General features: G+C 39.6%; 1 protein-coding gene across 1 annotated transcript in view; it reads right to left on the bottom strand.

The window, feature by feature from the left end:
* Nucleotides 1–13,844, bottom strand: part of lipf (lipase, gastric) — a 146,928-nt gene extending 133,084 nt beyond the window's left edge. The window contains exons 1-2 of the mRNA XM_084323497.1: nt 13,755–13,844; nt 11,293–11,479 (exon numbers count right to left, since the gene is read on the bottom strand). Coding sequence (XP_084179623.1) covers nt 11,293–11,472 — 180 coding nt within the window. The 5' untranslated portion in view covers nt 11,473–11,479; nt 13,755–13,844. The remainder of the gene's footprint in view (nt 1–11,292; nt 11,480–13,754) is intronic.
* Between the last annotated feature and the right edge of the window lie 1,347 nt (nt 13,845–15,191).

Here is a 15,191-nt window from a genome sequence, read left to right as displayed (position 1 = left end):
TACAAAAACTAAAAATCCATCAAAATCAGTGTTGTTGCTAATCATTGACACATGATGATTATAACAATTATTAGCCTTTATTACATGGCGTTTTCACATTCGCCGAAATGCTTGCTTGTGATTGGCCAATAGCCCCCCGACAGCGGTCATTATTTTTCAATAATGACCGCTGTGGGACAATAATGACCGATGTGCGCAGCTGTTCGCAATCAAGCCCACATCAGTGCAGCAAATCAGACACACCTGCCGCTGCTGCACTGACAGCGGAGTGTGTGTAGATTACAGCGGAGCCAGAACAGAGGCTGCCCGCGATAATAATAATCACTTTATTTGGGCTGACAGAGCCACAGAACAACTGCGATTTGTCAAATGAATTAGGTATATTGTTAGTAAGTTAGCCATGTAATAAGCGGGATAATGTATAGCTTTACTCGGTCATTGTCGCAAAATAATTGACCTTCACTGACGTTTAAAACACCTCGCCGAAGCGGCTCGGTATTTTAAACTACGTGTCGGTCAATTATTTTGCGACAATGACCTCGTAGCTATACATTATCCCTTACGTAATAATCCCCCCCAGAAAAATCCACTTTGCATTTGATATATTGAAAATATTTAAATGTGTGTGTTTTTTTAACAATAATTTGTGATGCCATCACAAACAATGGCATTTAAAGGGTAAACATTTTAAAAGTCCTGCACCAGCATGTAGGGAATTAAGTCATTGTAACAAAAATCTTCCTGGTGGGGGACCCCCAGACCCCCTGCTTAAAAATGTGCTTGACTTGGGCTATATTTCGCACTATATTTCCTGGCCTGAATAATTCCCCCAGTCCGGCCCTGCAAAGGGGTGAAAAATTGTCAAATCTGCCAGTTTGAAATACAAAATGATGTAAGTTAGAGTTATCATATCCGAAAATGTTTCCTATATTTTAATTCCCCACAAGAAACACATATTTTAGACACCCCTCATGTTAAGATTTCTTTAAAATTCATGTTTGCACAAAAGTATGGCCCGCCCTAATATGATGACCACTGGTGGCTAGCCAAGATCATCGATGTGGATACTGATCAACAAGATGTAAAAGTGGAATTTCTGCATCCCCATGGTCCAACAGAAAAGGTTCTGTTTCTGCCCAGTTCAAGACATCATAGTGAAACTAATCGGAAATGCAGAAGGAAACGAAGAGGAGAAGTGCAGGGTGAGAACGTGGAGATCAGGAAGTTGGGTAGATGAAAACAGGGACGAGAAGAAGGGGTCCAGGGCCCCGTTCCATGTACGTGGTTCAACTAAGTCGATCAACATGTCCATTATCCAGCTTCAGTTAACCCGATGTTCGAAGCCGGGATTTTCCTGTTTCACAAACCTGGATTCAGTCTCGTTAACTCAAGCCAGACTTGAGAGTCAGGCTAGATGCGCGCTCCCGTTTTAGGTGGAAAGCCAGCACGTATCGATGGCAGAGACCCTGATTCTCAACGGCATTGATTGATTAATTGATTTAAGACTTTATTGACAGATTGCAATAGGCTCAATCGCCTCGCCGACAAGTTAAATGCGTTATCTATAGGCTAATTCTAAGTCCATCATTACCTCAATCAATCAGATTATATTTCTTTAAACTTGCCTGCTGGATTGAATAATCAAATGAGATCTTGCTAGCGAAAATAACTAGTTAACTGTTATACAGAATTACGAGACGGCTTTCTTGCCCATTGATTGATGTATAGTCAATCTTTTACTTATCTACTCTGTGGTGTAACGGGTTGTTCTTTTGACTTCCACACGAACGACCCGGGTTCAAGACCGGGGTCCTTCTTTTTGCAATATAGGAATAATTCAATTTGGTGCACGTTGAGAGCTATATAAAGAATGACATCCTCAATGCATGTAGATTTATAATATGTTAACTTAAAACCAGGCTACTTTGGCGTATAATCATTAATATTATATTCAAAAAAATCATATTGGAAACTCCGGGATTAGAACCCGGGTCGCAAGATTGGGAGTCTTGAGCACTACCGCTGGGCCACTGTGCCAGATGGGATAAATTCATTGTTTATACATTAATGAACGAGAGACCCGTGTTTAGAATATTCCTTATTTTGAATGACGTTTTATTTCTTTATCCTCATTCATTCATGTGACGTCAACGGCTCATTCAATTTCTCAAATCCGTCAAACAGCGCATCTCATCAGACATCTTAATCCCAGTTACAATTAAAATAACCACATTTTTGTGTACATCGCACGAGCGAGCGCCACCGTCGCCACGGTATATATAACGTGCATTATTTAGGACAAAGTGAATTTAATATCAGCATTTTGGGTCTATTTTACATTTCAAAAGCCCCCTCTGGAAGAATGGAGCACAAAAACGTAATTCAGAATGGTATAATGCAGATCGTAGACTGTGGGAATAGTTTCAGGAAACGAGCTGTCACTTCTTTGCGGGGGCGTGGCTCTGCGTGATCGGGCTAACTTGAACTTGAACTCTGCTTTCGAGCAGGCTCAAACTTTTGGATATGTTGTCATGGTGATTTGGGAAATCCACGTACATGAAATCGGAAAGTCAGGCTAACACAGTTATCCAGCTAAAGTTATCCGGCTAACTCGGTTATCCCGGTACATGGAACGGGGCCCAGGTCTCCATGACTGTTTTTGTTGTTGGAAACAGTGCATTTTGTAATAGTTGGAAACAGTGTATGTAAAGTTTGTTGTTATTACAATTGAGTTAACAAAATGTTCAGTATTAACATTAACAAGGAGTTATTAGTTCTTATCATTGTCACTTCCATCTGTTTAAAAAATGCATGTGTTCATTTATCAGAGATGCATATACAATTTAGTCAACTCTGTCAGTTTCTCGTCAACTCCGTCAGATCTTTGTCAACACCGTCAGATGTTTGTTTTTGTTAATTCTGTGGAAAATACAAATTCCTTCTTCAGTTTATGTTGTTTAAGTAATAAAGGAGCATCAGATCTTCATCCTCTTGTCTTATTTACTTAATGATCTTTTTTTTATCATATCAAAATTAAAAACAAAGTTTGAAAATGCAAATATTTCTAAATCTGTGTTTTCAGAATAGTGTGAAATTACACCTGAGGTTTATATATTATATTTGATTGCATACCAGAGTAACTAAACACTATTACAACATACTTCAGAACCTTAGATTCTTGTTGGACTGGAATAATTAGAATTATATACTTTTTTGTGTGTCTGACGGAGTTAACCCAAATCAAGTTTCAAAGGGAAACATGTGAATTTGTTCAAAATGTTTTTCTATGTAGAGCCCGCACCTTTACATGGTTAAATAGCTCAGACCTTTCTCTACATGAATATACAACTCTAATCAATATAGTGTGCATTCTCAAAATATAATATTAAAAAGTGTTTTGTCCCGACTCTCAAGAATCAGTGATATACTCTTCTTCTGGATTTTTTTAGTATCACAAACAGTACTGTATTTGAAAATCTGGTATGTCATAAATGTATAGATGTAGCAGTACTGTCTATCTGTATGTCATGTGTGTCATATGATGAATTGAAAATGGGGGACCCTGATGGAAACAAGACAAAAGTCTTTCTCAGGTCTGCATCCTCTTAACAATTGTATGTATTGAGCTGTACTGTACTGTACCCATTCTGCAATCTGTTAAAAAACTTTTCAATCAATCAATCAATCAATGTAGAAGTGGAGCAATCTTCCATTTACTTAGGCATGTACCTTTAGGCGAAATTTCTGAAAATAGGGCTACAGCTTAAATCTTTTTAATAGTGTCTCTAGATCTGTTCTAAAAATAATTAACACATCTCTTGAGACTGGAATTTTCCCTAACGCATTAAAACTGCTGTTGTGAAACCACTATTGAAGACATTTTAGTAATTACAGGCCCATAACCAACTTACCCTTCAAGAGCAGGATACTTGAAAATAAATGTTTAAACAACTAAACAACTTTCTAAATGAAAACAGTATTCTAGAGAAGTTCTAGTCAGCTTTTAGATCGAATCAAAAATAGTCACTGATCTTAGACTCAGTGTTGATGCAAACAAGGTATCAGTTCTTATTCTCTCAGACTTGAGTGCTGCATTCGACACAATTGACCACAACATTCTAATCAACCATCTAGAAAACTGGGTTGGTCTCTCTGAATGTGCTCTTAACTGGTTTCCAAATATATATTACAGAGACAATATTATATTAGTCTTGCAGATCACGTGTCAGATAAATATGACATTGCTTTTGGTGTTGCACAAGGAAGCTGTCTTGGTCCCCTTCTTTTTTCATTGTACATGCTACCTCTAGGTCATTGGTTCCCAAACTTCTAGGTAATATTATCACAGAGAGCACAATGTTAATGTTTCATAGCTATGCTGATGATACACAATTATACATTGATGTTGACCCAAATTATATTATTATTATATATATATTTTAAACTAAATGAAGATTAGACAGAAATACTCTTAGTTGGCACCAACACAAAAAGGGATGCACTTTCTGATAGCTTAGGAAATGTTTCTTTTAACTCAACAGGATGGTGACAAGCTAATTCATGCTTGTATTCCAAGTAAACTGGAGTATTGTAATGCTCTTTTCACTGGTCTGCCAAAAATGGCAATTGAGAAACAAATTCAGAACTTTAAAGCTAGACCTTTTACTAAATACTAAAACAAGGGGGAGATAGTATATTACTCCTGTTTAGCTACGCTGCACTGGCTTCCTGTATCTTGTTAGAATTGATTTTAAAGTCCTTCTACTTTACTTAATGGTTTAGCACCCTCTTACATCACAGATTCGCTGCTGTTGTATGTGCCCCCATGAGCCCTTAGGCCCTCTGTAGCAGGTTTTTTAAACATTCAAAAGGTCTCCCAAATGAAAATTGGGGAAGCTGCTTTCGTCCACTACGCACCTAAATGATGGAACCCAATACCAAAAAGTATTGAGAGGTGGGCTCAGTGGCCATTTTTAAACAGAACCTCTATAATCTTTTATATTTTACTTTATCAACTCTTTTGTTATTATTTTCTTTTTTTAAATTGTCTTATTCTTTTACATTTTCTATTATCATTTGTATTGTATTTGTGCTGAAATGTGAAAGCCCTTTGAACTGCATTCCTTGTATGAAAAGTGCTATACAAATAAAGTTTGCTATTATTATTATTATTATTATTATTATTATTATTATTATTATTATTATTATTATTATTATTATTATTATTATTATTATTATTATTATTATTATTATTATTATATAATACTACTACTACTACTACTACTACTACTACTACTACTACTACTACTACTACTACTACTACTACTACTAGCGGTGTAAAGTACTTGAGTAATTGTACTTCGTTACAATACTTAAATACTGTTTTGGGGGATTTGTACTTTACTCGAGTATTATTAGGTTTGTATACTTTGTACTTTTACTCCATTACATTTCAGAGAAAAAAAATACTTTTTACTCCTTACATTTAAAATGCAGACCTACAAAGTACAAATCTTGCAGGTCCAACCATTTTAATTTGTATATTTGAATTGTTTATCTCGCCAAACTAATGTTAACGTTATTAATCCTGCGACCACAGGTAAACAGCCAATCAAATCCACATAAATGTAAAATGAACCCGCCCATACCCATGCTGATTGGTCCTTGAGCAAGACTAGAAAGCGGGGATCTTTGATTAAACACCTGTTATCAGAAGAATAGACAGTCAGAGTGACAAGCCATAGAAGATGGCCACAATGAGTGATGAAGAGGACGAAACGGTCGGCGACAGCGTGGACGGACAAGACGAGCATACATGGCCCTATCTACATAAAAAATACATAGTTCAATTCAAGGACTCCAACCTTATAGTGTTGTTGAGTTGCCATCATTCAAAAACCTGATAAATGGTTTGCGACCAAGCACTAACGTCATTACGAGGCCCACTGGCCGCTCGAAGATCAGCAAAGCTGCTCAAACCATGAAAGAGAAAGTCACTGCTGCTATGAGTGAAGTTGAATGGATCGCGACAACAACAGATTGCTGGACAGCCTGACGAAGAAGTTTCATTGGGGTAACCGCTCACTGGATCGACACTGAAAGCTTTGTAAGGCGTTCTGTTGCACTTGCATTTACATTTACATTTACATTTAGTCATTTAGCTGACGCTTTTATCCAAAGCGACTTACAAGTTCTGTACGACAAGCCATCAGGAAGGGCACAACTCTATCAGCTGAGTAACAATGTTCGTCAAAGTGTTGAGTGCTACAGTGTAGGTTAGTTTATTAGGACAAGTGCATGACTTGCCTGCAGAAGACTGAAGGGCTCCCATACTTTCAATGTTTTGGCCAGTGCCTTAAACGACATTCACTTGGAGTTAGGGATGGGTTTTCACATTTGAACCGATACCGGTACCGGTACCTGTGAATCGATACCGGTACCCAACGGTACCTTTTTTCGGTACTTTAGTCTCAAGAAATGTAATTTACCTACCTCAGTCGTAAAAAAAAAAAAATCCAAACTTCAAATAACTACAATTTCGACAGTTTTCGGCTTGCCATTGCTCCGACTGCTTTGTTGTTGAATCAAGTCAAATCCTAGGTAAGCATATATTGTGTGTGTGAACGTTGACATGAAAAAAAAAAAGTAAAAAAAAAAAAAAAAAGTAAAAAAAAAACATTTTTTTGGTTTCTCACTTGATTCGATACTCGGTAGTACCGACGTGTTTCGGTTCGGTACCTCAAAAGTACCGAATTCGGTACCCATCCCTACTTGGAGTACAAAATCCGCATTATGCTGTGGTTAATATTGTGATATTATTCAGTGTACTCCAGTATTCTGTCTTTAATATTGTGATATTATTCAGGGTACTCCAGTATTCTGTATTTAATATTGTGATATTATTCAGCGTACTCCAGTATTCTGTCTTCAATATTGTGATATTATTTAGGGTACTCCAGTATTCTGTCTTTAATATTGTGATATTATTCAGTGTACTCCAGTATTCTGTGGTTAATATTGTGATATTATTCAGGATACACCATTCTGTTTTTAATATTGTCATATTATTCAGGATACTACAGTATTCAGTCTTTAATATTGTGATATTATTCATGATGTGAATGCCGTCCATGTTAGTTTACCTTCAATGGAGAAGTGCATAATTTTAATGCAAAAAAAGTGTCCTCTGTTCTTTCATTTCAGCATTGTCTATCGCAGAACACATTCCATTGTGGGCCGAGTGTATGCTTGGTTTCATTCCAGCCTTGCCTAAACACCAGCTGATGATTTCACTAATTGGCTTACCTCTTCAACTAACTCACCTGGTGCAATGTGTAGTTAAAATAAAAACTTGGCCCACGATGGAATGAGTTTGAGACCCCTGCTCTATCCCTTTAAAAAAAGAAATTACTTTTACTTTTTAGTACTTAAGTACATTTAAAAGTAGGACTTTTTTAACTTTTACTCAAGTGTGATTTTAGCCAGATACTTTGACTTTTACTTGAGTCAGATTTTGAGACAGTACCCATACTTTTACTTAAGTATAATTTCTGGGTACTTTTTACACCCCTGCGTGCTACTACTATTACTACTACTACTAATAATAATAGTAGTATACATGAGAATTCATTCTCATTTTGAATATTTCACAGTGGCTTTTCAACATGGTCTCGGTGTGGCCCAAGTCTTTAGAGAACACAGAGTTGTGACTTTCAACCTAGATATGACGCCCTCATACACTGAACTCTCTACGTGCATCATGTGCCACTAGTGAGTCACACTGTTGAGATCACACATTAATGTTGACCTGCATGGCCTGACCAGTTCCACTCTTTGGATATAGACGGTTCTCATCCTGTTTTCTCAATTTGGATATACACAGGTAGATGGTTTTCATCCAGCAGCAGTGATACACAGGGGGTAACAGTGCTGTCATTTTAGTAGTATGTCACTGCTGTCAGGCAAGAAACGTGTATCTCCAGTTTTGGTCATTTTCATGTTTTTCCTTCAATGGAAAGTTTGCATGGTCCACCTGTGAGCATAGGGCCCATGGAACCCACTGAAATCCTCATGTATAATTTTAAAAACACAGCAGTGTCAACCTGAAAATGTTGTTTTTCTACATTCCTCCAAAAGTCCTTTGTTGTGACAGTAAACTACGCTCCCAATGATAATATGTAGAAAAAGGAAAAAAGGATGATATTTGCAACTTGAGATGTGAATAAGCTTTTATTTTTTTGTATTCCCCTATGCTAATACATTTGATCAGCTGATGAGTACATGTGTGGATCCTGATAAAAATATGCCACCTTACCACAGTCCAATCAACGTGTGATGATTACTGTAGAGTGAGTCAGGGTGTATGGGGGACAAAGGCTAGCATGGGTGGAATAAACAGAACACACACACACACACACACACACACACACACACACACACACATACACACACACACACACACACACACACACACACACACACACACACACACACACACACACACACACACACACACACACACACACACACACACCATCCCGTGACTACTTTTTGCTGATGATGGCATAAATGGTGACATTCATGGTTCTTGCTGGTGTCTCACAGCCTCCAGGGGCCTCCAAAGATGCCGGGGAGGGAGGGGGCACAGACAATTTGAGACTAAGGAATCACAATATGCAGAGACTAAGGCCCTGTTTAGACGGAAACGCTAGCAGGTGAATCCGCAAAAATATTTTTTCGGATGTGCCTTTCGTTTATACGGAAACGGCGTTTTTACGGGGTGAAACCGCAAAAAAGTTAGACTACCTTCCAGGGTGGAATTCCTAGAAACGATAAACCTTTGCGCTATCATCTAAACTGTCAAACCGCATAAAACGATGACGAAAGGGTTGTCAAGGCTCTCGTCGCGCGTACTGCTTACATCACAGGCATGCGCCAGTGGCCTAGAAGCGTAAACAAAGCATGTCTGATTCTTTCCATGGCAATCACCTGAAGGCTACATTGGCAGTACTTTTAAATACACAAGAATCTGTCCCGCGGCTATCACAACTGGACCCACTGTCTGTGTGAGTGACTCTGCTTTGGTCCAATCACATTCCCCACCCACAGTCTGCGAATCAGAGGCAAAGTAGGGCGGGTCTTCACAGCATGTCTGGTTGTCTCAACCATAGATATATATAGAACATCTATGGTCTCAACGACCTGAGGCGATCTGATTGGCCACTGACGTTTCTGGTCATGTGACATCTGCGCCAATCGTGTGACAGCGGGGCGCCGTCGTCTCGAGCCTTTCAGCCTCGTCTGCACGCAGAATTCCATCCCAAAACACTAGTCTAAACGCAAAATTAAAAGTGAGACCGCAAGACGACTTTTGCGGTTTCTGTTCAGACTCTCTCCGTCTAAACGTAGCCTAAGGACTCAGAACAAGACAAATGTTTCTTTAACATGTATTTAACTAGACAAGTTGACTAAGAACATCATTTTTAGTGATACTGTAGTCTGGAATAACAGTCTCAGGGGACAAGAGGGAGGGTTACATGCTCACATTAACACCTGGGAGCCGCCCTGTACAACCACAGTCCACTGGAGCAGTCAGGGGTTAGTGCCTTGCTCAAGGGCCCTGATTGGTGCTTTCTCTGGTAGGACTTTCAACAGGATCAATCAGCGATCCGTTGCTAGGCAGAGTCTACTTATATCTATAAGGTCTGTTGTCCAGAATAATACCACCTGAAATAGGCCGGAATGGAAGCACCGTCTGAATAATGAAGTGAAACAGAATGCAATTCAGTTTGAGCGTCAGGAATATCCTATATCCTGAGGGATAGAGGAACCACTACAGTCTAGAGCCCAACCTTTGCCTTGAAAAATCTGAGAAAACTTCCCCTCTATAGTTCAATAATTCTCCTTTTAACACTAGTCCTATTGGGGAAGTTCAAAGGTGCATGACTTTCAATCTATAAAACAACACTGTGACTTTCATTTCCTTTCATTTAGGAGAAGTTCTCCCTCCTATTTCAAAATGAACAAGACTTAATACGTCTGCTTTTCTTTGACAAAGTTTTAGACCTAGATTTTACCCCACTGTTTCCCTGTTTGTGTTGTTACCATGACGACATGCTGGTATTTATGTGCCTGTTGCAGAGAGGTGTTGTTACCATACTTGTCAATATACTAAAATCAGTTGATCATCATTAATTAACTGTTTTTAATCCAGAGCAATGTCAGTAGCTTAAATGTATCAACATTAATACAAGTCTACTTGCCCACTTGAATTTAATGCATTCATTATTTAATGAATTGGGTGAGGACTGACTGAGCAAGCACACTCAATTTCAGCAAGACCCTGCTTCACACCCAAACAGTAACATACATTCACACCTGGCTGGGAGCCACCCAGTGCACCCACAGTCCACAGTTAGCCAGTAAGGCCATGTCCACACAACGTATATGGATAGTTTTTAAAACATAGTATTTTCTCCTGGCCACATGAAAACGAGTTTTAGGTCATTGAAAACTGAGCTTTTCGAAAAACCGCTTTCCAGGGTGGAGACTTTTTTAAACGTAACATCATGGCCAATGGCCCGTCTACACATTATTTTTGTGTATTTTCTCTGCAATCAGGGCCATGGAGAGCTCCCTGCAGCCTGCCATCAGGTCAGTTCATGTGAGCGTTTTTGCATTGTCATGTGGACGGAGAGATTTTCTAAAACACTGTGATTTTTTGTAAACGGATGAGTGAAAAATGCATTTTTTGAAATATCAGTGTATGTGTGGACATGGCCTAAGAATCTCCGGTTGAGCAGTTTGGGGGGGTGAAGTGCCTTGCTCAAGGGAACATGAACTACTTGTGTGATGGAGGGGAGAGTGAGAGTGTCACTTATTCTCTCTCTGTCCCCTCAAAAAAGATGTGTAGTTTGTCTGCAAATTCCCACTTGTGACATTTCTCTCTCTCTCTTCCTTTCACTCCATCTTTCTCTATTTTCAATGAAAGTTTCATTCAGTTTATTAAATGTAGTTATTTCTGTGTGTGTGTGTGTGTGTGTGTGTGTGTGTGTGTGTGTGTGTGTGTGTGTGTGTGTGTGTGTGTGTGTGTGTGTGTGTGTGTGTGTGTGTGTGTGTGAGAGAGAGAGAGAGAGAGAGAGAGAGAGAGAGAGAGACGAGGGGGTGGGGAATGGAAGAGGAGAAGAGAGGGGAGTGTTCTAAATGAGAAAGAGAGAGAGAGAAAGACAGAGAGAGGACACTACAGATGAGTAAGAGTGCGCGTGTGACAGATGTTATGAGCCTCTTACTCACAATGTTCATGTGGACCTCAGGATCTGAATCCACATCAAAGGGAGAGTGTTTGCCGAGACCCCCTTGGACAAAAGAGTGTCTCTCATAGGGACCTCCATGGACAAAAGATGTTTTGTCATATGGCATTGGACCACAATGGACAAGCCATGTTAGGGCCAACACGCACACGACCCAAAGCATAATCAATCTGAAAAGAGAATACATTGAAATCACTCAAGTCATCAAATGAAATACCATAAAACTTCAATTAAAAGAGTCCCATATAGACTTTTACAGGCCGGGTGTGGTTACATGTTTTGACAAATAATAGCCGCCCTCAATTAGAGGCCATATCTGGTTTCCATTTCCAATTAGTTTATTTTTATTATTTTTACTTGCATTCAAACGTCAGTCACATTTGCTGATCATCTTTGCAGCACAGAGAAAAAAGTATGACCTGAAATTCAAGAAGGTAAAAGGGCCAGACTGTGTGGTGGGGGGCAGGAAGCGTATTACAAGCTAAAGTTAACTACTGTACATTGCAGGGTCATAATGGCTGGTGAAAATAATTCCTGAGTGGCCAAAACTGGCCACGGTAACGTTAGCAAAGCCTGCTGTACGTTACCAGCAGCACTGTATTGTCTTGCTGAATCAATGCCTTCGCCATGGGCTAGCCCCATTATATCCCAGTGGGGCTAACACACACACACACACACACTAACAACACACACACACACACACACACACACACACACACACACACGCACACACACACACACACACACACACTACTTATTTTGTCACTGTGGAATATCCCTGTCTCTATCCTGAAAAAATTACACTTGTGAGTTGTGACATTAACATTCCACAATAAGCTATTTGTGACTGGATTAAAACATCATTGTACTGGATCATTAAGTTCAGCAATTGTGTGAACTGTTACTTTGATGAACATTGTTACTCAGCTGATTTGAGTTGTGCCCTTCCTGATGACTTGTCGTACAGAACTTGTAAGTCACTTTGGATATATTGGAAATAACTAAATGTAAATGTAAATGGGTGTCTAATTTGTCATTATTATTAAATTGTAGTATTTTATCAGATGCAAAAAAAGAAACACATATTAATTTGGCATTATATGTCTTTATGTGTCGTTATATATTGGCCATCATTCCGCCCTGCTCTCTATTACTGCCATTAGCATCAGCCATTGAAAAAACAATATTGGTTGACCACTACAATGTATATTTAAAATGACAGCTTGGCCTTGAAAGACACCCAGTGAGGTTGTTGTGAGGTCAAATATCCAGTCAGATATGTATAGACTATCCGGTACCGATGCTGTTTACATTTGATAAAGCAAGAGTTCAACTTAGTTTGTTTTTCACATGCAGTGGAGAAGTTTTTCAAAGATATCATGGGCATGTACCAAAACATTAGCATATTTCTATTCTTGCTAAAAGATTTGTCACTTTTTTCTTCCATCCCTTAATTTAGGTCACACAGTTTTATTACTAACAGGTCTAAATTAATGAAAATATGCTCTTACAGATTGAATCATTGTGGAAAAGTTCCAACCTTTTTATGTTCATATCTTAGCTGCCATGATGATAACTTTTCCCGGTTCTAATCAAACTCAAGTTTGTCAAGTGTGCAATAAACTCACATTACAGGAAAATTGCCACAATCTTTGCATATGTTTACATCAGAAAGTCAAGACCATTGAGGTTTCCCTCATTTACAATGATATTGCGTAAACAGACAAATAAATACAACAAAATCAAAAGTAGTAACAAGATACAAATAAAAAAGTGTAACCTAAAACACAACATAAAAGCATAGAGTGGTTTAGTGATCATGTTGATGTACTGTAGAGTGTATAGGCTCAAGGGACCTTATGCACATTTGAGTGAGTTAGATAAGGTCCAAAGTTCCAATTCAGTAACATTGTGATGCAAGGTGGTAGCTATAGCTACCAATAAGGGTTTTGTTGCACCTCCTATGGGAGCCAATGGTGAGTATAATAGCTATCACCATTATCACAAGTAAGGAAGTCCATACATGTCCTTGACATGTGCAGGTGGGCTACCATGTGATTGTAAGGCTCTTCCTTCCATAGCCCGCTTCCCTTCTAAATACTCAGGGTTGGGGGAATAAGTAACATTAGAGTGGCCTAATCAATTAGTCCACAACTTTACTCATTACCGATACACCGTTTCATATTATTACAAATACTTTGAATTGAAAACATTATTGTTGGGTTACTTATACATTACAGTATGTTTTCCTTTTGTTACACTAGCAACGTCTTACTCCGCTGTCAAACTGTTTCAAATGAGAATTTAACTGTCACATATCTTTCAAGCAAAACCAGCATACACCAAGCTTAAAACGTCTTCAGTTCATAAAGGCCGCGAAACATTTCCCCTGTGTTTGTTAACAGCTGTTACTGTACATTGTATATTTGCAAGAACAGTACTCACCAATATCACACCCAATGCTATTCTTCGTATAGGGTGTTGTTGTTACCCCTGCCAGCGGAAGGGGAAGACGAACCAGACAGCGCACACTCTTTGAACGGGAGTCACGGGCTGGATGAGACGTCAGAAGTGACCCATCACCGTCGCCTTCAGTGATTGGATGAAGGGTAGTTTATTACCATGTTGCTACAATGTATCACACATAAGCATAGCATCCAAGGCAGAAATGTCTCAGTCGAATCTCCTTAAGACTCTAATTGTTCGTTATTTACAAAAAAAGATATGAAACCCTAACTCTACGAAGGAAACAATGTAAAGTGTAGAATAAATGTGCTGTGCAAGTGTAGCGTTTAGGCGTATTGGCCATAAATGCTATTTCCACCCTTTGTGCCATTTGTTGTATAGTTTTGTTATATTGTATATTTTACTATTTCCGGGATAATAAATGCTTTAAGTACCATACACATTGCGAATCAGATTATCAGTATCGTTTTGTATTAGAACTTTAAAATGTTCAACGCAGGAAACACTTGTTTCGGCCAACACCCAGACCTGTTTTGTACAATAGTATGCAGCCGCAGAACCGCAGAGCCAGCGGCGCTCTCAGGGCCGCGCTCTGACGGCGGCGCTGTGAGGGCCGCTCAGCAGCGCCACCCACCAAATGAGGAGCGTCCATCTGCAGCCCGGCAGCGTGTAGCTTTATGCCAAGCAAGCAGTGCAAAAATTTACCGTAGTGGCATGCAGTAATGCGCCTTTCATTTTCCGCCGCCCAGCGCCCAGGTCGCGCGGAAATAGGCTGTCTATTGCCATTCTCTTTGACAAACTCTAACCTTAACCAGCTCCTTAACAACGCCTAAACTTAACCGTTCTAACCTTAACCAACTCCGAAACAATGCCTAACCTTAACCTTAGAAATTATATTGCCATTCTCTTTGACAAACTCTAACCTTAACCAGCTCCTTAACAGCGCCTAAACTTAACCGTTCTAACCTTAACCAACTCCGAAACAATGCCTAACCTTAATCGGCGAAAGAATACACGTTAAAAAAAAATCACGTTAAAAAATATTTTCGATGGGATTCGAACTCGCCAGCAAACAAGCCATAGGATCCACAGCCATGTGTCCTTGCCAATTGAGCTATTTGCTAGATACTGAATAAGGGGCGGTGACTTATATATATTGAGCTCCGCTCGTGTCGCATGCGCGGGCACCTCGCGCGAGCACGCCGGCGCACGCACGCACCTGAGCGAGCACGCCGCCGCCGGTGCACGCACGGTAGCATTTGTCTGAAAAGAAGGGCGCTTTACCGCACTAGCGTGCGGTGACGAATGCGGAAGCATTTTTGCACTGCTTGCTTGGCATTAACGTACAGGCAGCCCGGCAGACCATATTGGGCTCCTCCCACTGCCACACTCTCAGACCCCACACTCTCAGACCCC

The sequence above is a fragment of the Notolepis coatsorum genome, assembly GCF_963971535.1.
Source record: "Notolepis coatsorum genome assembly, chromosome: 10".
NCBI lineage: Eukaryota > Metazoa > Chordata > Actinopteri > Aulopiformes > Paralepididae > Notolepis > Notolepis coatsorum.
Note: the sequence above shows the minus strand (reverse complement) of the source record. Positions and strands in the feature narration are given on the sequence as shown.